This window comes from Falco rusticolus, chromosome 4 (assembly GCF_015220075.1).
Source record: "Falco rusticolus isolate bFalRus1 chromosome 4, bFalRus1.pri, whole genome shotgun sequence".
Taxonomy (NCBI): Eukaryota; Metazoa; Chordata; class Aves; order Falconiformes; family Falconidae; genus Falco; species Falco rusticolus.
The window spans coordinates 44,140,713-44,162,319 of record NC_051190.1 but is presented as its reverse complement, the minus strand read 5'-3'; the positions used below and the strand labels follow the sequence as shown (position 1 = coordinate 44,162,319).

Here is a 21,607-nt window from a genome sequence, read left to right as displayed (position 1 = left end):
CGTGTGCTCCCTGCGGGCGGCGCCTTTAAGAGCGAGAGGGCGGGGCCGTGGGGGCGGGGTGGGCGTGACGTAGGGGGGCGTGACGTAGGGGGCGTGGCGGAAGCGCGGCGCGGGCCGGTGGGCGAGGGGACGTGGCGGGGGAGCGTCGCGGGGGGGGGGGGGCATCTGCCCATCCTGGGGTGGGTCCTGTCTGTCCGGGGGGCGTCTGTCTGTCCTGGGGGGTGCAAGGGGGGTGTCCGTCTGTCTGTCTGTCTGTCCTGGGGGGTGGGGGTGGGGGCAAGGGAGGGGGCGGCTCTGTCTGTCCATGCCGGGGCGGGGGGCTCCTGTCTGTCCTGGGGTGGACAAGGGGGGGGCCTCTGTCTGTCTGTCCTGGGGTGGGCGGGGTGTGTGTGTGTGATCTGTCCCTCCATACTGGAGGTGTGTGTGTCTGTCTGTCTTGGGGCAGGCAAGTGGGGGCCTCTGTCTGGGGGAGGCTGGGGGTCTGTCTGTCCTGGGATGGGCAAAAGCGGGGGGGTGTCTGTCTGTCTGTCCCAGGGGCAGAGGTCTGTCTTGTTGGGGGGGGGCATGTCTGTCTGTCCTGGGGTGGGTAGGCGGGAGGCCCCATCTGTGTGTCCTGAGGGGGGAGTGGGGCAAGGCCGGGGGGGCCTCTGTCTGTCCCCGGGGAGCTCTATCTGTCTGTCCTGGGGTGGGCAAGAGATGGGAGGTCGCTCTCCACCTGTCCAGGGAGGGTGAGGGTCAGTCTGTCCTGGGATGGGCAGTGTCTGTCTGTCCTAGCGGGTGGGGAGGGGGTCTGTCCACCCTGCAGCAGGTGGCAGGAGGTCGATCGGGACAGGCAAGGGGCAGCAGGGGATCTGCCTGCCTGTTGGGGGGGGGGCAGGGGGGTCTGTGTGTCTGTCCGAAGGGCAGCATGAGGGAGGGGGGGGGGTGTCGGTCAGTCTGTCTCTCTGTTGGTTGGGGTGGGGGCAGCGCAGGCCACTTATCCCCTGCCCCCCCAGCCCCCATGCATGAGGCCACCCCGTGATGAGCTCCAAGGCCAAGCGGGTGCTGCCCACCCGCCCTGAGCCCCCCAGCGTGGAGCAGATCCTGGCTGACGTGCAGGGCACCCACCCAGGCGACCCCATCTTCCTCCTCCCCACGGAGCCCTGCCGGGACCACGGCCCCTCCCCAGGTGAGCAGAGAGAGCAGGGTGGGCTGGGGTCTCCACCACCCCCAGGTGAGCTGAGAGGGCAGGGTGGGTGAGGGGCTCCCCCAGCCCCAGGTTGAGCCCCCCCTGCCCTGCCCCCTGCCAGGCTCCCCCAGCCCCGCTGTGGACGAGAGGGAGCAGCTCTACTGGCAGAGCCGTTCCTACGTGGAGATGAACCAGCGGCTGCAGGAATCCCAGGAGCGGCTGCGGGAGCAGTGCGAGGAGCTGCGGCAGGCGGGAATGGCCTTGGAGCGCGGCATTTCGGAAATGAAGCAGAAAGCTTTCTGAGCCCGGCGGCCTTAGTGCTCGAGATCCCTCTACACAGGTGCCGGAGTTTCCTCGGGACTCCAGCAGTTGCGGTTTTGCCTGCCTGAATCGGGGGTAGAGCCACTAGGGTTTGGTTTACGGGAGGATCTGGCGTTGCCGCGCCTTGCCGGCACCTCGCTGGCGTGTCGGAGGGGCTGTGCCACCTTGGCAGCCTGACCTTTCCCTGGGGAGCGGTGTGATCTGCTGCCCATGGCCGGGGTAGAGCTGGCTGGCACGGCGGCACGTTCCTGGTGCAGGAGGAAAGGCTCGGCTGCCACCCTTGGTCCCTGCTGCCTGTGAACTTGATCCCCCGTGGGTGGCATGTCCTTTGCACCCTTGCGCCACAGCTTCACCTATGACTTTTCCATCTGGTACTGCCCTGAGGATGACCACATCGCCTCCCGCATCTCGGAACGCTTGAAGAAAGAGGGTTTTCGGGGCTACACAGAGCACCAAGACCAAGTAGCCGGGACATCCGTCGTCCTGACTGCTATCAAGGTCATCGAGGCCAGCCGAGTGGCCATCCTTCTCCTCTCCGCCAAGTCACTGGGCGACCCGTGGTGCCATCGTGTTTCCCAGTGGAACCTGTATCACATCATCCACTGCCATGGCACCAAGGTGATCCCCGTCTACGTGGGCGTGAAGAAAGACCAGGTGCCCGGCTTCCTGCAGCACCTCCTGGAGCTGGAGTACCAGACCGAGTTCTTCTTTGACAGGCTCGTGCACAGCCTGCGAACGTCCCACTCGGCCACCAGCCGGGCCAGGCCAGCCCCAGTCCCCAAAGCAAAGAGCTGAGGGACCCAGGGTGGCTGGGGGGCAGTTTTGCAGCCTCTCTGGGGTCCGCAGCCCGGTTTTACAGCCTGTTCAGGGGCCAGCGTCCCATATTGCAGCCTCCTTGGGGTCTGGGGGGTGGTTTTGCAGCCTCTTTGGGGTCCCGGGGGCCGATGGCCCTGCAGTGATGGTGGCAGGAGCAGAGTTGTCCTGTAGTGCTAATAAAGGTGGTGGCAATGGGTCACCCCAGTGCTGGGGATTGTCACAAATCTCACTAAAACCCTTCTGGGAGAACTGAAGATGCGCCCTGCTGTCTGCACGCCCCCACGGGGGCTGAAATCGAAGCCAGACCCCGGGGAGCACTGGCGTTGCTGCAGGTGGTTTCGCACCCCTGCAGCCGTCACCCTGTGGGTGCCTCTTCCCCTTCCTGCCCCCCTTGGGGGTGGTCCGTGCTCCCCTTTCACACGTGATGTGGGGCCTCCTCTGCTGCCGGTGTGGAGTGCAGCAGCATCGTGTCACTTCGGCAGAGGGATGGGGGTGAGGGGCAGCCCTGGGGGGCTGCCGCTGCTGCTGGTGGTCCTCTCTTTGGCTGGGCTGGGTGAGCACCGGGGCGGTGGGTTGGGGGCGACTGGCAGGGTAGTGGTATTGCTGGCTGACAGGGATGGGGCTGCTGGGGGGGCTGGGACGTGCTGGGGACCCCCAGCCCTTTCCCTCTTGATGGGGCAGCCGATGGGTGGCAGCTGGACACCGGGACAGGCTGTCCTTTCCCCCGCAGCGCAGGGCTGGCTGCAGCCATCGGTTATTGGGGGACACGAAGCCAGACCCCACTCCAGGCCCTACATGGTGTCCATCCAGTTCGGGGGGGTTCATGCCTGTGGGGGTGCGCTGCTGCACAAGCGGTGGGTGCTGACGGCCGCCCACTGCTTCCCTCAGCCGTGAGTCTGGAGTGGCCGCATCCTGCCTGGTGCGGTGGGGTGTCTCGGTGGGGTACACACGGCCAGCACTGGGCTGTGGCTGGCACTGGGCTCCCACCAACACTGGCTTTCACCGTGGGGCAGGATGAGGGCCAGCGGCACGGTGGTGGTGGGGCTGCACAGGCTGCAGGAGCTGGGGGTGGACACGCAGACCTTCCCCATCCGGATGGCCTGTCCCCACCCTGGCTATGACCGACAGACAATGGAGAACGACCTTCTCCTTCTCCAGGTGGGGCTTGCACCGGCCGCAGGGCAGGGTTTGCCATGGGGCTGGAGCAGCGAGACCCTTGGCAGTGCCACGAGGGCAGCCGGTGAGGGGGCAGGTGGGGTCTGTGCCATGCCGGTGCTGAGTGACATTTCCTCTTGTCACCTCCAAGCTGCTGAGTGACATTTCCTCTTGTCACCTCCAAGCGCTTTCGCAGCTTGGTGACATCCCCCAGCTCCTGCAGGTGCTGTGCTGGTTTGGTGTTCCCCCTCAGCCACCCCCCCACGGCAGCAGGGTGCTACCTGCCAGCCCCAGCCGTGGCAGGGGGTCTAATGCTGCCCACCACCCTGTCTGCAGCTGGAGGGGAAGGTGGCACTGAGCAGGACACGGCGGGTCATCGGGCTGCTGGGCCAGGAGCCGGTGGGGGGGGCAGCCTGCAGCTTGGCAGGCTGGGGGCGCCGGGGGCGCCGGGGGCTCTCGCCCACGCTGCAGGAGCTGGAGGTCACGGTGCTGGACACGCAGATGTGCAACAACAGCCGCTTCTGGGACGGCGGCATCGGCCCCACCATGATCTGTTTCCAGGGGCACCATCGGGGCTCAGCACCCTCCAAGGTGAGGAGGAGCTGGATGGGGGGCAAAGGGCTTTGCAAGGGGGGCAACCGGCTGCAAAGCTCTGCCCACCCTGAGCCACCGTTCTTGGGTGTGGGGGACCCCAGGGAGGATGCTCACCCCGAGCAGAGAGGCAAGATGCGCCACCAAGCATCGGGGGTGTGTGGGGGTGGTTCCTGGCCCCTGGCTGGGGTCCACACCCCACTGTCACCCCCACCCAGGGTGACTCTGGTGGCCCCTTGGTGTGTGGGAAGCGGGCGGCGGTGGCCGGCGTGTTGTCCTTCACCAGCCAGGACCTCACTGACCCTTTCAAGCCACCGGTTGCCACCTCGGCTGTGAAGCACAAGAAATGGATCCGGAAAACGCTGCGGGGGGGCTGCGGCTCCCCCCAGGCCCCAGCGCATGGGACAGACAGACCACCCGTTCCTATTTACACAGGTTGGCTTTTAATTCTTAATACTGTCCAGAGTCCCAGTCAAATAACATCCTTGGTACATACATACAGCAATGGGGGAGGGGGGCCTGGCAAAACCCGCAGGATTGTCCGCGCAGGAGGGGGCACACATGGAGTGGTGGTGGTGGCGGGCGGGAGTGGGGGGCACTGCTGGCTCTCCTGGTCATGCACATGGTCATGGCACGCAGGAGTGGGGACACGTGCTGCCCCCAGGGACTTTGTCCCCATGACCCTGGTGCACGTCCCTGGGGACATCGTGTGTGTCCCCCCACAGCTCTAGTGTCTTCCTGGCCTCCGTGCGTACTCCCATGGCTCTGGTGCAACCCCCCAGAGCCCCTCGCTATGCTCCCCCAGCCCCCTGGGTGTGCCCCTGTGTCCCCTGCGCATGTCTCCATAGCCCCACGTCTGTCCCTGCAGCCCCACCATGGCACTGGGATGTGGGGGGCCCACAGGTCACCCCATTGCAAGCTGTAGGGTGGGAGATACCCAAGGGGTCAGGGAGCACCTGGACCAGGGGGTCCCTCTGCAGCCTGCCCCATCCCTGGGGCTGAGACCCTTCCTGCACACCCCATCCCAGGCCCGGGGCCGGCTGGCAGCAGGAGCGGGGGTGTCCCCCGTGCTTTGGGGCCGGGAGCCCCCGTGCTCGTGGGCGCAGTCCAGTCCTGGGTGGACTCGTGTCCACGGCCTGTGGGGACACGCCGGGATCCTGGCTGCGAGCCGGGATGGGGCTCTTCCACCCCAGGGGTGGGAGGCTGAGGGGGCTGCAGATGGGAGTGAGGGGCCCCAGACCCTTCCCTGAGGGTTGGGCACCCTGGTGCCGGCTCAGCACCCCGTCCCCTCCCAACACAGCGCCCTAGCCTGGTGACACGACCCTGTGAGCAGCCCCCCTGACCCGAGCCCGCTGGGACTCCTGCCGCCTGGCTCCTCCCGATGCCACCTTGAACCTCTGCAAGCACTATGGCTGCAGGTTGCCCATTAGCAATCAGCTGTGCACCTTAATTAGGCACCTCCAGCAGCACAGCTGGGGAGTCCTGACCCCTGTCTCCCCATGGCCACGTGCTCTCCCCCCCACAAAGCCTCTCCCTGCGTGGATCCAGCCGTGCGTTCCCTTCCCCCCCCCCATTAATAAATGAGCTGTGATTGCTGGCAGAGCCGGGTGTTGGTGCTGCAATGAGCTGAAGCATGCGGCGGAGACCTGGCGTCGGGGCGCAGCATCTTCCCGGTGTGCAGGATTAGGCCCTGGTTCAGCCTCTGCCCAAGGCAGATGAGCAGGATGGGGGGACATGGGAACATGGCCCCCACCTGGGCTTGTCCCGGGATGACCATCAGCAGGAGGAGGTGGCCACCGAGACCCCAGGTTGGGGTATCAGCCCTGGCCCCAGTGCCCAGCGTGTCCCCCCAGCTCTGCCCAGTCCTCTGCACTGGGAACTGCAATGCTCCGGCACAGCAAGACCCCAGCTGGGGCAGGCAGCGGGTTGGGGTGACTCGCCAGTCCCCCGCTGTCCCACATCGCTGTCCGCCCCCAGCACAGTCCTGGCTAGCTCCTGCGGGGCAAGGGGTGTCACGGGACCCTTGCCAGCGTTTCCTCTGCGGCAGCTGCTCAAGCTTGGATTTTCTCCACCGCCTTGTCGGCCACCACTGTCACTGCCATGGGGCTGGGGACGTAGTTGAAGGGGGTGACACGGGCAGCTCTGCTCGGGGAGCCATGTCGGCTGGCGGGGAAGGTCCCAGCGGGCGCCTCGTGGCCGAAGGAGATGGGCAAGGCGGCCTTGGTGGGGGCCAGAGCTTCACCATCGCAGGTGGCACGGCTGTGTGGGGGCCCCTCGCGTGTCTCCAGTGTGGGAGAAGTGCTGGAGTTGGTCTTGGTGGTGGAGAAGTCCTCGGTCTGCACCACGGCATCGCTCGTCTTCCTGGGGCTGGGGGTGCTGGGGTTCTCCTCCTCACCGGCACCTGCCAGCGGCAGGGCAGAGGAGGGCAGCGTGCTCTTAAGGATGTGGGGGATGTCTTCATCCCGAATCCTCCGCCAAGTGCCCTTCATCACCACCACCGGTGGCTTTGCCGGCTGCCCGCCAGCTACTGCCTCAGTCTGCCGACGCTGTGCCGACGCCTCGGAGTGGGCAGAGAGGACGGAGGAAGGGCTGCCTGTCCTCCGTGCCACGCTGATGTTGGGCGAGGATGAGTACCTCTTGAAGGGCTCGGGCATGGGGATGCTGGTCTTCACCGGCAGCCGGGATGGGCTCTCGGAGCTGGTCCTCCGCGGTGGCTTGACCCCAGTGGGGACTTTGCTGCCGGGCTGGGCTCTGGGGACAAGGGGCCGCGGGCTGGGGGACCCCGGCTTGGCCGCCTTCAGCTCCTCACAGCGGGAGGAGCAGAGGAAGACGGCTGGGAGGACAGCACGGCTGCGCTGTGGGGAGGCACGGCGAGGCAGCGAGGCGTCCGGCTGCGCCATGGAGAGCTCGGTGCGGTGCCGCAGCAGCAGGCTGGAGGATTCTTTGATGAAGGTGAGCTGGCGCAAGAAGCCGGAGCGGTCCGAGTCGCTCCCACTGGAACGGGTAGATGACATCCGCACCAGGTTGAGCCGGCTGCCCCCTGGACCTCCCGGCCCCGCGCCCCGTGCCTTGCCACCATCTGCCTGCTCCTCCAGCACTGGCATGGCCCCCCGGCCCGGCAGCACCTTCCTGCTGGGCTTCTGCATGAAGGGGATGCGGACGGGTGACTTCTGTGTCTTGGACTGCTTGGGGGCTGGGGACTTGGGGGCCGGCACTTTGGCTGGGGCTCCCTGTGGGGACGACGAGCCGCCCACCTTGCCTGCGGCTGGGGGACCCTGTTTGGCGAGCTGGGAGGGTGACGGCAGCTTCTTAGGGGCGTGCTGGGAGGGGGTGGAGGTGCGGGAGGAGCCTGAGGAGGGGGGTCTCTTGCCAATGCGGGCGGGCGGCGTGGTGCTCCTCTTGGGCAGTGCCAAGTCACTGGTTTCGGGGGGCTTGCCCAGCCGGTGCAGGCTCCGCGAGCGCTGCTGGCTCAGCGAGAGGTTCTTGGCTGGTGGTGCCTCGGGCTTCGCCATGGGGCTTTTCTTCGGGGTGGCCCGCGGGCTGGGGGTGTCCTTGGCCAGGCTGGGCATGTAGATGACAGTCCTGCCACGGAAGACCACAGGCAGGTTGGGGACTGGCTTGGTGGGTGCTGGGCTGCGCTCTACCCTGGTGCCACCGCGGCTGGTGGGACGGGCACCCGGCGCGTCCTTCTTCTCTGGGCGGCTCTTGCTGTGCTCCCTCCTCGCCGCATCCCGGCTGGCCGCGCTGCCGGCCCGTTTCTTCTCCTGCCTGCCCAGGGAGAGCTGCAGGGTGGACCCAACCGAGAGCCCCGACATGAAGGAGAGGATGGAGTCGGACTCGGAGGAAGGCTCCCGCGAGAGGGAGGCAGCAGCCTGGTGCAGCCAGGTGACAATGGAGTTGGCACCCTCCTGGATGGCTTGCCACTCCACACTGTCCAGGTCCGAGCCCCGGTCAGAGCCGACGTCCTCAGCAGGGCGATGCCTCCCCTCCCCCTTCCGCTCCCTCCCGCCAGTGCCCAGTGGCTTCTGCTTGCGCTCCACCATCCTCCGGCGAGCTGAGGGCCGCCGGCGCTTGGGCATGGCTGAGCCAATGCACTTCTGCAGCAGGTCATCCTCCGAATTGAGGCTGGGGGAGCTGGGGGAGCCCCCCTGGGCCTGCCCGGCTGCTGTGGCTGACCACAGCCGGGGGGCTTTGACACAGGGCTGGCCCCGCTCCTCTCCGTCAGAGAGGTTGGCATCACTCAGGGAGCTCATGGAGGAGCTGAGAGAGTAGCATGGTGGTGTCTCGTCAGCGATGAGGTTGTTCTGTGGCTTCACCTTGGCTGGCTGGGGACCGGGCTCAGGCTCCCTCCGGGGAATGGAGCCGCCCCAGCGCTCCTGCCTGGGCGCCCGGCCGGGCTGGGACACCTCCCTGCCCACCTCAGGCAGCTCGTCCGAGTCCTGCTCGTAGAAGCAGTACACAGCTTCCTCCGTTGGCGTGGTGTGGCACAGTGACTGGAAGGCCACCCCATCCTCCCGGGGAGCATCCTTCCTCCCGGGGGGACCACTGCTCCTCCCCACCTCCAGCTCCAGGCTGGCTCCGCTCTTCGGCAGGTTCTGGCCCCACTTGCCCTCCCCACCTTGCCCACGGCTCGATCCAGCTTTTCCCTTGCAGGCTGAGCTCAGCCGGGCGGGTGCTGAGCTGCCGGAGGCGGCTCTCCTGGCCGTGACAGTGCTGGTGCTGCCCACCTCACGGTGCCCCTCAGGCAGGACCCCTGCCGGGTGCCCCGTCCCCGGGCTGCGGGGGCGCTCAGCCTCCTCGGCAGCCGGGTAGCGCAGGGTCTCATCGCTCAGTGAGGCGGCGCTGGAGAAGTTGACGGGGGTCCCGTCGGCTGAGTCGGTAAAGGAGTCATCGTCCTTGAAGAGGTCGCGGGCGGTGGCGCGAAGGTGCTTGGGGACGCTGGGGTGCGTGTGGGCTGGCACCAGCATGTAGACAGGGACGTGCACTGGCTTCTTCGTCTGGGGGTGCAGGACCTGGCCAGAGAGCAGGGAGGTTTTCACCTTGCGGAAGCGGGAGGGCATGGCGGAGCTGATGCACTCCTTCAGGATCTCGATGTCGTCATCAGATGGGGGCTCGGGGCGCTCGGCTCGCTTCCGGCTCCCCTCCAGGTACCGCTCCTCCAGCCGCTCCTCCCGCTTCTCATGAGCCACGAAATTCAGATTGTTCTTCTCCGGGAAGGTGGGCATCAGCTTGAGCTCCACGTCCTTCTGCACATAGTGCTCATGGAGGGGCAGGGCGCTCAGGCTGGAGGCACAGGAGAAGTTCTCGTTGGGTTTCTCCACTGTGAAATAGACCATGGAGTCCAGGTCCTGGGGCAGCTGGAAGCGTTCCTTGAAGTCGGTGATCTCCATGAACTTCTTGACGTTATTCTCCCACTGGATGTTGAACTGGCTGGTCTCCTTCTCTGGTTGGCAGCCCAGCTCGAACAGGGGCGTTTTGCTGCGGCTGGGCGGCATTGTCTGCCCAGGGCTGTCAGGCAGCTCGCTGGGACTGATGGTACCGCTGATCATCTCACTGCAAGGGTCGCTCTGGATGGAGCTGGCGATGGAGGGGCTCTCAAAGCTGCCCAGGGAGCTGACGGAGCTGCAGCGGCTCATCACCAGTGGCGTCTCCTGGATGTAGTTCTCCGAGGAGCTGGAGGGCGTGAGGTCCTCCTGGCGCGGTGGTGATGACTCGCGCAGGAAGATCTTGTCGCGCTTCGGGAAGGGGATGGAGATGGGCTGGGAAATCCCCACCAGTGTGACCGGATCTGCATCCCCTGCCTTCTCCTTCTCCTGCCTCCCATCCTCACCTTCCACATCGCCTTCCTCCATCTCCAGGATCTCCAGGGAGGAGTCACTGTCCAGGTCGTTCTCACTGTGGCTCTGCCCATCCAGCACGTTGTCTGCCGAGGAGAGAGAGGAGAGGGAGCTGCACCGGGAGAAGCAGATTGGGGTGTCCTCCACTGAGTACTTCTGCACCGACTCCTGCTCCACTGTGGCTGGCGGGTGGGCAGGCAGTTTCTCTGGGATCTTGCTCAAGGTCTCAGCCGTCTGCAGCAGCGCCGGGGGGAGCCAGGCTTGCTTTCTGCCCAGGAGGGAGGGGTGGTGGCCGGCGCTGGCAGCCGCGCCACTCTTGGCCAGGGTCTCGAGCAGGGGGACGTGCTGGTAGGACGGGGAGAGTTTGATGGTGTGGACCTGGGGGTCAGGGCAGAGCTTGCTGCCCGCCTCCTTCTTCCACTCAGGCTCCTTCTCCAGTGCCCTGGGGCTGGGGAATGTCACCGTCTTCTTGGCCCGTTCGGGCAGGTCTCGCTGCTCCAGCTTGTCCGGCTCAGCCGGGTCTCTGCCCTTGAGCGTGGGGGGTTCGACCCGCTCTGGCTTGCCACCCAGGATGCTCTTGAGGTCGAGCCGGCTGGGCCGCTTCTGGTACCGCTGCAGCTCGTCCCGATAGTCGAGGAAGGCGGCCCTGGTGCAGGGCTTCATGTGCTCCTTGGTGCAGTAGCCATCGCTGGTGCTGCCGCTGTTGAGGCTGTCATTGGACAGGCTGGTGTAGGCGGTCTTCAGCCGCAGCAGCGTGTGTGCCCGGCTCAGGCTCTCCCGCTTGGCAAAGCCACTGGTGTCCGAGAGGCGGCACGGTGAGCAGGACTGGGCGCGTGCCTCGTGCACCTCCTCGGGGCCGTACTGCCAGTCCAGGCAGTGGTCCTCCGAGCTGAGGCTGAAGCTGTCATCTGAGGACGTGTGCATGGTAGAGATGTCCTCCACCAGCTTGTCGATCTTGGCCACCGTGCTGGAGATCTTGTTGGCCAACTTCTCAGCAGCCAGTGAGACGTCATCCTCCGGCAGCGCCGGCTTCTTGGGCTCCGCCGGCTTGCCGCTGCCGTCCTTCTCTGGCTCCGGGCATCGCCTCTGCGCCAGCGCCCGGGGCAGCGCCTGCCCCTGGAGGAAGGAGGAGTTGAGGAACATGGAGAGGACAGAGGCACTGGCCGTCTCCACACCGGTGGAGATGTTGGGCACCTCATCATCATCGAAGCAGCCAGAGTCAGAGGCGTAGTCCTTCACCAGGCTCTCCATGTGCCGCGTCGGCTTCTTCACGCTCTGGCTTTTCAGGCTCTGCTTCTCCATGGTGTCGAAGGTCTCGGCCAAGTGCTTGGCATCCAGCTCAGCCTCCAGCGCCTTCTGCTTGCGCATGTAGAGCGAGGGCATGCAGGAACCTGGCGAGACGACGGCCGTGTCCTTGTACTTGGGGGGCCGGTTGGTGAGGAGGTTGCGGAGCGCAGCCGCACTGCCCATGGCGATCATCTTGTGCTTGGAGTGGATGAGGTTGCGCAGCATGCTGACCGCCCCCAGGTCCCAGAGCAGCTCCTGGTCATGGGGGCTACGGGCAGACAGGTTCCACAGGGTGCCACAGGCATTGCTGACGATGGTGAGGCTGTGCGAGCGCAGGTGCTGCAGCAGCGTCTGCAGGCAGTTGTGGTCCCGGAGTACCTGCCTGCAGGATGGGGGGGATACCTGGCCATCAGGACGGTCCCTGACCCCCCTCCACGCCACCGTCCCCACCCCATGGCAACCCTCACCTGTAGTCCTCCCGCGTGGCGATGAGGCTGGAGACATTCCTGAGGATGCCACCGCCGCTCTCGATGATGGCCAGCGAGTTGCTCTGGCACTTGTAGGTGAGGGTGCTCACCAGGAAGCCCAGGGCTCCCTCCACCCCGCAGATGGCAGCTTTGTTCTCTGTGCTGTGCGCGGACAGGTTCCACAGCGCGCTCAGGACGCTCTTCAACGTGGACTCCTGTCCCGGGGACACACACATACGCACCCATCACCCCCCGTCCGGCTGCCCTGGCACCTGCTGCCACCCGCTCCGGTGCTCACCTTGCCAGCGTGCAGCGCGCACCGTGTCAGCCCAGTCACGCTGCCCACCTCACGCAGCACCTTCTTGCTGTTGATGTCAGCTCTCCAGGAGAGGTTCCTCAGGATGCTGGAGACCACCTGGGAGGGCAGAGCGGGGTGGGTGTGTGTGGGGACCATCCACTTTCCCGGGGGAGCCCCCCACACTGCCAGCACCAACCTGGTGCAGCTCCTCACTGTCGGAGCCCAGCTGAGCCACGATGGCCTTCATGCAGCCCCGGCGGGAGCACAGCGTTGCCTGTGGGGAGGATGAGGATGGTGAGGGTGATGCCGTGACCCCTGCTTGGTGCTGCTACACCCCCCTCTCTGCCGTCCCCCCCAACCTTGTTGACCACATCGCCGAAGGTGAGGTTGGTGAGAGCCATCCCCGCGTAGCGCCGCAGTGCCAAATTGAGGGGGTCGCTTGTCATCTTGTGCATCTCGTAGTCCACCTGCAGCAGCTCGGCCACTGCCTGCAGCCCACCTGTGGGGCAGGATGGGGGGTCACTTGGGAAAGGGATACCCCCCCACCCCCGGCACACCCTCCCCAGCACTGCTGCTGCAGCACCAGGAGGAGGGTGGGCAGGGATGGCTGCGGAGCCAAAGGGATGGAGCCCCCAGCCCGGTGCTCACCCAGCTCGTTCATGGCCCGCCGGTACTCCTCATCGAAGGAGAGCTTCATGATGGCACAGGTGGCCTGGCAGATCTGGGGCTCGATGGGCACTGGCACTGTGGGGAGAAGGGGGGGTCAGCCCCAGGGTCCAGCACCGACAGTCTCCCCTATTGCCCCCCACCTCTAGCACATGCGGATGCTCACAGCCGCATGCACTGCCAATAGAACCATGTAGGTTGGAAAAGGGTCAGAAAAGACCTTTGAGATCAGGTCCAATGGCAGCCACGCACGGGTGTACGCATGGGCTGGCACCCCACTTGCCCCCGTACCCGCGCTGCCCTCGGGGTCTTTTTCTCCATCCCTGCTCTGCATCTGCAGCCAGTCCCAGCAGGTCTCCGAGTAGGAGCGGATCTGCTCCAGCACGTGCAGCACCCGCATCTCCTTCTTGGCCTGGCCCTCGTCAGGCTGGGAGAAGACGATGTTGTGGAGGGCGGCGTTGGCACGCATGCGGGCGTCCTTGGCGCCAGTGGGGCTCTCGGGGGGGCCCGGCTCGCCGTCTGAGTCGTGCAGGATCTGGATGAGCAGGGGCAGGCAGCCTGACTTGCGCATGGCCAAGCAGCTCTCCTGCGAGCTGGACATGGCCAGCAGTGTGCGGGACATGTCGTCTTTGTCACGTGTGGCCAGCATGGACAGGAGCCAGAAGACCACCTCCACCTGCAGGAGGGGGACTCAGGGTTACACACAGCCACCCCCACCCCCCCAAACCCCTGCCACCCCAGACAGGCTCTGGCACGGCTGCCCCTCACCTTGCTGCTGCCCCCCTCCTCGGGGTGGGTTGGGGGGTCCAGGCTGCCATCCCCCTCCATGCCCAGTGCCTTCCCACAAAGCTGCAGAGGAGGGGGCAGATGAGGGGCAGGTTGCAATGCATCCACCCTCGTCCCAGTGCCCAGCCCCCTCCCGGCATTTCAGGAACCCACTGGTGCCACTCAGTTTGGCAGCTGTTGCAATTGTTGCTTTCATCAATGCCAGGGCTGTATTTTAAGCTGGGATCGGGGCTGATTGGCACCGGGGGGTGGGGGTGGTGCTGCCACAGCAGTAGGCTCAGGAAAGGAAGAGTGTGGGTGAGGCGAGTGGGGCAGGCAGCATGGAGTGTGCTACAGCTGAGCCCACGGAGCTGTTTGCATGGGTTGGCATCGGAGGGGATGTGGGGAGGCTGGGGTGATGAGGGAGCTGGGGGTGATGGAGGGCTGGAGGTGATGGAGGAGCCGTGGGTGACGGAGGGGCTGTGGGTGATGGAGGGCTGGGAGTGATTGAGGAGCCGTGGGTGATGGAGAGCTGGTATTGATGAAGGGGCTATGAGTGATGGAGGGCTGTGGGTGATGGAGAGGCTGGGGATGATGGAGGGCTGGGGGTGATGGAGGGGCTGTGGGTGATGGAGGGGCTGTGGGTGATGGAGGGGCCGTGGGTGATGGAGGGGCTGAGGATGACGGAGGGGCCGTGGGTGATGGAGGGGCTGAGGATGACGGAGGGGCCATGGGTGATGGAGGGGCTGAGGATGATGGAGCAGCTGGGGACAATGGAGCAGCCATGGGATTATGGAGGGCCCAGAGATGCTGGCAGTGCCGTGGCAATAGTGGGGTGGCCGCCCCGGCGGCTCTGGCAGATGCTGCAGAGCCACCATCGCCCGCCCGCCCGCTGCGCTCCATGGCCTACTTCTCGTCTCCATGGCAACTGCCCATTTCACGGTGCCCGAGCCACACAAAGCCCTGGCTGTGCCGCCGGCGAGAGATGGGGACAGCGCGGGGACCATGCGGGGGGCTGGCCTGGCCCCGCCGCCCTCCCCAGGCTCCAGCGCTCCGTGGGGGCTGGGGGCAGGGCCCGGTGGTGGCCCCTGGCCCCATCCCTGCTACCTGCGGCTCCGGCTGCTGCACCTTGTCCTGCGCCTCCATCAGCTCTTTGTCGATCTGCTCCAGCCGGGATGCCCGGATCTGGGGGGGGGAAAAGCAGGTGTCCATGAGGGCTGGGGGCTGGGACACACCCCCCCACCTCCCCAGGACCCCCAGCACCCCCAGAGCCAGGCATGAGGGTGCACGGGGCTGGGGCAGCCGGGGGCAATGCACCAGGGTGCGTGGGGCTGGGGGTGGGTGCATAAGCGTTGCATGGAGCTGGGTGCAAGGAGCTGGTGCAAGGCTGTGAGCGTGCAAGGAGCTGGGTGTGAGGGTGCAAGGAGCTGCGTGTGATGGACATGAGTTGGTGCAAGTGTGCAAGGAGCTGGTGCAAGGCTGCAAGGAGCTGCATGGGATGGACACAAGAAGCTGGTGCAAGGCTGCAAGGAGCTGCTGCAAGCGTGCGAGGGTGCAAGGAGCTGCATGTGATGGACAGACACAAGGAGCTGGGTGTGAGAGTGCGAAGAGCTGGCTGTGAGCGTGCACAGCCCTCCGTGCACAGTTGCACAGCCCTTGGTGCAAGGTTGCATGGTGCTGAGCACGAGGGTGCATGGGACTGGGTGCACAGAGCTGGGTGTGAGGCTGCATGGAGCTGGGTGCAAGGGCGTGTGGGGTTGAGCCGGTTGGGATGGGGCAGCGGGAGTCCCCCCGGGGTGCACGACGGGAGGAAGGGGAGGGATGGCTCCCCCACCCTGACCTGCGCCCGCTGCACCATCTCATCCGCCGTGCCGAAGCGCTCCTCCATCAGCGAGCGGATGTGCTGGGCCTCGAACTGCAGCTGCTGCCGGATCAGATCCATCTGCATGGAGAACTGAGGGGGGCCGGGGGGGGAGGGGGCAGCATGAGGCGGGCAGGGTCCTGCCTGCACCCCGAGGCCTGGGCAGGGGGGTGCTGGGCTGCCCCCCACTCACCGTCTCCACGTGCGGCAGCTCGTCCAGGCGCGTGGCCAGGCTCTGCAGCTGCGCGTAGTACCACACCTTCTCCTTCTCCTCCTTCTCAATCTCCCCCAGCAGAAAGCACCTGGGGAGGCGGGGGGAGCCCCGTCAGCGCAGCCCCCGACCCTCCCGGCCCCATGCATCCCCCCCACAGCCATCACCTCTCCCGGTCGAGCTCCTCCAGCATCCGGAGGGTGGCTCTGCCCAGGTCCCCAGTGCCATCCCGGTGGGACACGGGTGGCAGCAGGCTGTCCTTGTCACTGCGCCCAGCGCAGGCCACCTCCGCCGGGAATTTGAGGTTGTAGAGGCTGGTGATGTCCATCTGCAGGGCTGGGGATGGGGACAGTGGCATGAGAGTGGGCTTAGTGGGGACCCCCCCTCCTCCCCACCCTGCTTGGGCACCCACCTTAGTGGGGACACCCCCTCCTCCCCACCCTGCCCGGGCACCCACCTTTCAGCTGGTCCAGGACCTCCGTTTGCCCCGAGGACACCATGACCCGTGCCTCCTGCTCCAGCTTGCCCTGGAGGTGCTTCAGGACCTCCTAAAACAGGGATGGAGCCGTCAGGAAAGGTGTGGGGTCAGTGTGCCCCCTACCCCCCCGCCCTCCCGGGGCTTGTTCTCACCTTCATGTCCGAGGTCTCATTCTCCAGCTTGGAGAGGTGGTTGGAGTTGTCCTCCAGCTCCCGCCGGAGGTGGCTGTTCTCCTTCTTCAGTGCCTCCACCTGCCGCACCAGCTGGTCGTACGAGGCGATGGAGCCAGACATCTTCACCTCCTCCAGCGCCTGGGTGGGGGTACAGGTGGGCAGCACCCCAAGGTGCCCCACAGCACTCTCGCGAGCCCCCCTCAGCACCCCACAATGCAGCCCAGGGGACCCCCACCACCCGCACACCCCCGCACACCCAGGGAGGAGGCAGGCTGCCCTGGCAAGAGCTGGTGCCCCCCCAGAGCCTCCCAGGAGGCACAAGGAGGCACAAGGAGGGTGCCCGGCCCCATCGCCCCACAGGCAGGCAGCCCCGGCCCCCCCAGCCCCCTGCCAGCCCCTGCCTGATTTCCATCCTCTGCAGCAGCTCAGCCCTCCGCTCCCTTCCCCCTTTGTCTCTCTTTTGTCTTCTCCTTCTCAGAACCATCTCCCGCTTCGCTCCCCCCCACCAGCAAGGCCAGCCCCATCCCCCCCCGCAGCACCCCCAGCCCCACTCTGCCCTCCACACACCCCCAGCCCCCCTGTCCCCCCCCCAGCCAGCCCCAGCTCCCCAAACCTCCTCCTTGCCGCAGTGCCCATGGCCACCCCTCGCACCTGCCGGGGGGGGCACATGCGGCACCAGCACACTTGGGCAATGGGGGGGGGGACAGGGACCCCTCGTCACCACCCCCGTGGGCCAGGCTGGTGGGTGAGAGCACAACGGCCCCACGTCGCCTTCGTCAGTGCCACGTGTGTGCACGAGTGTGCGTGCAAGGGGTGTGCACACATGGGGGGGGTGCACAGTGGAGAGGGGAGGGGGTCCCCTTCTCCCCTTACCCCACTGCAGCCACCTGCTCACCCTTCCCCACATCGCCCGCGGTGCTGGGGCAGGATGGGACCCATGCCCCCCTGCTGCAGCAGGGTCAGGGACAGCGGCTGCCCGGGGCAGTGGCAGGATCGATCCCTGGCGCTGTCAGTGTCCCTGCCCCCCCCAAAGCCTCCCTGCGGCAGCTCGCCAACACCCTGGGACACCTTTGAGGGGGCTCCGTCCCCCCTCAGCCCCAAGGCAGCGGTGGGACCCAGCCCCCTCCCCAAGGCCCCACCGATGTTCTTCCCACCCCAGGAGCCATCCCGGCTCCCACCCTAAACCGCTCCCTTGTCCCTGCACCCCACATCGGCTTGGGGACCCCCCCACTTTGGGTGCTGCTGCGGGGTGTGCCTCCCCCTCCCCATGCTGGGGCCAGCCACGCTTCTGGAGGGAGACAAAGACCTCACGAATTCGCTTCTCACCGCTGCCAAGGCAGCAAATAACCCCCCCAGGAGAGAAATAATACTCAGGAGGGGTGGGCATGGGGCTGGGGTGCAAGGGGTGGGAGGTGGTGGAAGGGCTGGGGGGGGTTGGGATGGGGGCTGCCGGATCAGGATGCAGGCTGCGGATCTGGGATGCAGGGTGGACAATGAGGGATGCAGGAGGGAGGATGTGGGAGGATGGGTGAGGGATGCAGGGGGATGGATGCGGGATGAGGATGACAGATGCGGGATACAGGAGGAGGGATGCAGGATGCAGGAGGAGAGATGTGGGATGAGGAATGAGGAATGTGGGATGTGGGATGCAGGAGGAGGGATGAGGGATGTAGGATGAGAGATGCAGGATGCAGGAGGATGGATGTGGGATGAGGGATGCAGGAGGACGGATGCTAGATAAGGGATGCAGGATGTGGGCTGAGCACAGCATCCCATTGCTACGGTGACAGCAGATGGGGCAGCGCAGGCGGGTCCATGGCCCTTCCCCAGCACCCACCAAACATGGGGGGGCTCAACACTGCGGGACACCGTGGGGGGAGAACAAAAGTCGGGGTCTCCTGCAGCTACAGGGGAAGACATTCCCAACCCACCCCCCCGTACCCCAAACCTCTCAGCGCCGACTGAACTGTTCAGAGTCAGGGCTCCAACCTGGCTCCACTGGGGGTGGGTGCTGCTTGAGCCCCCTCCCCCGGAGCTGCCCATGGGGTGCCCCCGCCCTGCACGATGCCAGGGTGCTCTGGCCAGCCCCCCCCGGTGCTGTGTCATCCTGCAGCAGGTCAGGACAGGCTGGGACATTCGGCTACAGACACCCCAGGCAGGACATGGCACCAGCCCCATTGCACGGCGTGGGGAAACTGAGGCACAAAGCTGTTCCCCCTCCCCCCGGGACCCCCCCCCTCCATGGTGACTGCTTTGGTTTGCAGGGAGTGGGATGCTACTGAGCCAAACAGCAGCTGGAAGAGCCTGGGGGCTGCTGCAGCCCCTTGGTGGGATACTGGCCAGTCTCTGGGACCCCCCCAGCTCCGGGGGGGCTGCTGGTGCAGCCACAAAACCGGGGCACCCCACACCACCAGCCTTGCCCCGGCTCCTGCCACTCTCCTGCCCTGCCTGGGGAAGCATGGGGGGGAGGGGCTGGGGGTTGACAGGGTGGGGGTCTGAGCTGTGGACCCCCGGCTCCCCGGGCAGGGACAGCCAAGCACAGCAGCGCTGGGGCTCTGCAGCCTGCAGGGAGGGGCTGGCCTGGCGGCACCTGCATTTGCAAAGCGTCTAGACTCAACGGGAAAGGGGGGGCCCAGGGCTGCGGGAATCAGGGAGGGGGGGCCAGGGCTGCAGCTATGCTCCTGCATGCTCTGGCACTGTGATGGTCACTGTCCCATGGGACCCGGTGGCCCTCCATGGGCTGCTGGAGACTGGGCGGTGTGGGCATCTCAGAGGGGGCTGGGGCTGCTGTGTGCACGCCCCGGGGGGGTGCAATGGCTCAGGGCCCTGGGGACCTGGCACCCCAACACCCAACAGCTGCCCCTCCCTGCTCAGGGCACCCCAGAACTGGCTGAGGCCACTGGTGGGGCCTGGATCCAGCCAGCCAGGTCCTGGCAGGGCAGGTGATGCTGCAGCAGGTGGAGAAGCAGCATCTGCGCTGCCCACCGCACCCACTGCCCATCGCACCCCCTGCTCACCATGCTGCCCACTGCACCCACTGCCCACCACACCCACTGCCCATCGCACCCCCTGCTCACCATGCTGCCCACTGCACCCACTGCCCACCACACCCACTGCCCATCGCACCCCCTGCTCACCATGCTGCCCACTGCACCCACTGCCCACCACACCCACTGCTCACCATGCTGCCCACTGCACCCACTGCCCATCGCACCGCCTGCTCACCATGCTGCCCACTGCACCCACTGCCCATCGCACCCCCTGCTCACCATGCTGCCCACTGCACCCACTGCCCACCGCACCCACTGCCCATCGCACCCCCTGCTCACCATGCTGCCCACTGCACCCACTGCCCATCGCACCCCCTGCTCACCATGCTGCCCACTGCACCCACTGCCCATCGCACCCCCTGCTCACCATGCTGCCCACTGCACCCACTGCCCACCGCACCCACTGCCCATCGCACCCCCTGCTCACCATGCTGCCCACTGCACCCACTGCCCATCGCACCCCCTGCTCACCATGCTGCCCACTGCACCCACTGCCCACCGCACCCACTGCCCATCGCACCCCCTGCTCACCATGCTGCCCACCGCACCCACTGCCCATCGCACCCCCTGCTCACCATGCTGCCCACTGCACCCACTGCTCACTGCACCCACCACACCACTCACCACGCTGCCCACCGCGCCCACCGCTCACCAAGCTGCCCACCGCACGGCGCTGCCCATGGCACACACCGCTCACCGCACTGCCCTGCCCTCCCCTGCACTGGCCAACCTGCTGCATCAGCCTTCTGCACCATGCTGCACCGCACCGCACGGTGCCGCCTTGGCCGGAGCCCCCTGGGCCTGGCGGAGCGAGACAGGGCCGGTGGAGCACTGCACCCCGTGTGCCCCACACTCCCTGCACCCCTCGGCTCCCTGCCACCTGACCGAGGACAGGGATGGGGACAGGGATGGGGTGGTCCACGGTCCCAGCACTGCAGCAGCCGCCCAGCGCAGCCGCCTGTGACAGAAGCCACATCTGAGCCCCCTGACCGGCTGCGGCTCCCAGAGCCCCTCAGGGACGTTAAACAAACAGCGTGTTGTCACCAGCTCCCGCTGATCGACCCGCCAGCACGTGGTGGCCTTGGGGACCCCCAAGCGCAGCAAACCCACCCCAGGGAGCACCAGGCTGGCCCCGCAAACACGACCCTCTTCCACCCTACCCCCCCGACTCCCAGGCAGCACCAGCACATGCCAAGGTCATACATGGGGGCACATGTAGGGTCATCCGTGGGGGCACACACAGGGATGCTGGCACATGGGGTCTGCTCCCCCCTCCACGTGCAGCAGCCGACCCCCCGCAGTACCGACGGCCCCCCCAACGCCCCCGTGCAGCAGCTGCTCCCCCACACGCGTGCACACACGCACGTATGCTGCACGCACACGCGTGCACACGCACGTCACTGCCTTTGGACAAATGTGGAGCCCAGGCAGGGTCCGGGGGGGGGGGGGGCAGTGGGGTGACCCACACCCCAGCAGACATACCCCCATGCAGGGACCCCTGGGGCCAACCCCCCCCCCAACCTTCCCCATGCCATGAGAGCTGGCACTGGGGTTGGGGGGCAGGAATGTCACTACTGGTGCCTGGCACCCCGCACCCAGGGGGGGCTGGGGACACCCCTGCCCAGGGCCCCCACACTGGGACCCATGGGAACCCCTACCCCGCGGTGGGCTTGAGGTTTAAAGGCCGAGATTGTTGAGGGGCGGGTTGGGGGGGGCAGGGTGGGGGGTGGGTTTGGGGCTGTGGGTTGGGGACCCAGCCCCAGCCTCTTGGACCAGCCCTGCACCGAGGAGGGGGTTGTGCGGGGGGGCGACCATCGGGCCGGGGTGGGGGCCATGCTGCCACCCCAACGGGGGACCCCCAGCCGCGGGGACAGCTGCCCCCCCCGCCCTGTCCCCAAGATGGGGGGTGGGGTGGGGATGGGATGAGGATGGAAGGTCTGTGCTGCCCCCCCCCCAGCCCGGCGGATCCCCGGCATTGTCCGGCCTTTGTCCCGGCGGGACATGGGAGCTAAATGCTGCGCCCCCCCCCGGACACCCCCGACCCCCGGGATGGAGCAGCGCCCGCCGCATGACGGCAGGTTCCGCGCAGCCAGGGCCGGGGGCATCCTCCCCCGCGGGGGGGACACGCACAGGCAAATCGGGGCGCCCCCAACCGCATCCACCCCCCCCCCCGCAGTCCAGCAGCGCACCCAGAGCCCCCCCAACCTGCGAGGGACCCCCGCACCCCTCCGCTCAGACACCCCCCACCCGGCGCGGTCCCCCCCATCCCAGGCGGCTGCAGCGGCCGGAGCCGCTGGGACCCTCGGGGGGCTCGGGGGGGCAGGGGGGAGCCCGAGGGAGCCCGGAGGGGGCAGGTGCGGCCGTACCTCATCCCCGGCAGCGGCGGCGGCGCAGCGGAGCTGGGCGAGGCGCGGCCCCGAGCAGCCGCATCCCGCCCCCGCCCCCCCCCCGGCTCCCGGCCGG

At 67.0% G+C, this 21,607-nt stretch overlaps 3 protein-coding genes across 8 annotated transcripts; 2 read left to right on the top strand and 1 right to left on the bottom strand.

Moving 5' to 3' along the window:
- Nucleotides 1-63: 63 nt before the first annotated feature.
- C4H19orf25 (chromosome 4 C19orf25 homolog) lies at nt 64-2,511 on the top strand. 4 transcript variants are annotated; one of them, XM_037385355.1, is made up of 3 exons: nt 64-117; nt 996-1,213; nt 1,290-2,511. In XM_037385355.1, the coding sequence occupies exons 2-3, from the start codon at nt 1,021-1,023 to the stop codon at nt 1,469-1,471; spliced, it is 375 nt and encodes a 124-aa protein (XP_037241252.1). In that variant the 5' UTR covers nt 64-117; nt 996-1,020; the 3' UTR covers nt 1,472-2,511. The 4 variants fall into 4 exon arrangements, with proteins under 4 accessions (XP_037241252.1, XP_037241254.1, XP_037241251.1 ...); XM_037385357.1 differs by having other exon boundaries at nt 79-179; nt 996-1,168; XM_037385354.1 differs by having other exon boundaries at nt 79-179.
- Nucleotides 2,512-2,559: 48 nt separating this feature from the next.
- On the top strand, nt 2,560-5,455 carry LOC119146951 (granzyme M-like). The gene is made up of 6 exons (XM_037385350.1): nt 2,560-2,858; nt 3,036-3,195; nt 3,319-3,463; nt 3,797-4,051; nt 4,270-4,486; nt 5,352-5,455. The coding sequence occupies exons 1-6, from the start codon at nt 2,561-2,563 to the stop codon at nt 5,357-5,359; spliced, it is 1,083 nt and encodes a 360-aa protein (XP_037241247.1). The 5' UTR covers nt 2,560; the 3' UTR covers nt 5,360-5,455.
- Nucleotides 4,493-21,607, bottom strand: APC2 (APC regulator of WNT signaling pathway 2). 3 transcript variants are annotated; one of them, XM_037385347.1, is made up of 15 exons: nt 21,511-21,607; nt 16,074-16,232; nt 15,901-15,991; nt 15,611-15,779; nt 15,426-15,534; nt 15,212-15,325; nt 14,479-14,556; nt 13,375-13,455; nt 12,898-13,282; nt 12,589-12,684; nt 12,300-12,439; nt 12,137-12,214; nt 11,941-12,057; nt 11,643-11,857; nt 4,493-11,557 (listed from the first exon to the last, which is right to left on the bottom strand). In XM_037385347.1, exons 2-15 carry the CDS (start codon nt 16,212-16,214, stop codon nt 6,103-6,105), a joined length of 7,269 nt encoding a protein of 2,422 aa, XP_037241244.1. In that variant the 5' UTR covers nt 16,215-16,232; nt 21,511-21,607; the 3' UTR covers nt 4,493-6,102. The 3 variants fall into 3 exon arrangements, with proteins under 3 accessions (XP_037241244.1, XP_037241245.1, XP_037241246.1); XM_037385348.1 differs by having other exon boundaries at nt 14,500-14,556; XM_037385349.1 differs by lacking the exon at nt 15,212-15,325.

Bases quoted from the DNA above. Each gene is read 5' to 3' on its own strand.
- C4H19orf25 (XM_037385355.1), top strand. From the start codon at position 1,021: ATGAGCTCCAAGGCCAAGCGGGTGCTGCCCACCCGCCCTGAGCCCCCC. The intron at 1,214-1,289 runs GTGAGCTGAGAG...GCCCCCTGCCAG, and splicing joins GGGGTCTCCACCACCCCCAG to GCTCCCCCAGCCCCGCTGTG.
- LOC119146951 (XM_037385350.1), top strand. From the start codon at position 2,561: ATGCGCCCTGCTGTCTGCACGCCCCCACGGGGGCTGAAATCGAAGCCA. The intron at 3,196-3,318 runs GTGAGTCTGGAG...ACCGTGGGGCAG, and splicing joins GCCCACTGCTTCCCTCAGCC to GATGAGGGCCAGCGGCACGG. The intron at 4,052-4,269 runs GTGAGGAGGAGC...ACCCCCACCCAG, and splicing joins GGGGCTCAGCACCCTCCAAG to GGTGACTCTGGTGGCCCCTT.
- APC2 (XM_037385347.1), bottom strand. From the start codon at position 16,214: ATGTCTGGCTCCATCGCCTCGTACGACCAGCTGGTGCGGCAGGTGGAG. The intron at 12,685-12,897 runs GTACGGGGGCAA...TTCTCCCCACAG, and splicing joins AGACCCCGAGGGCAGCGCGG to TGCCAGTGCCCATCGAGCCC. The intron at 11,858-11,940 runs GTGAGCACCGGA...TCCCCGGGACAG, and splicing joins GCGCGCTGCACGCTGGCAAG to GAGTCCACGTTGAAGAGCGT.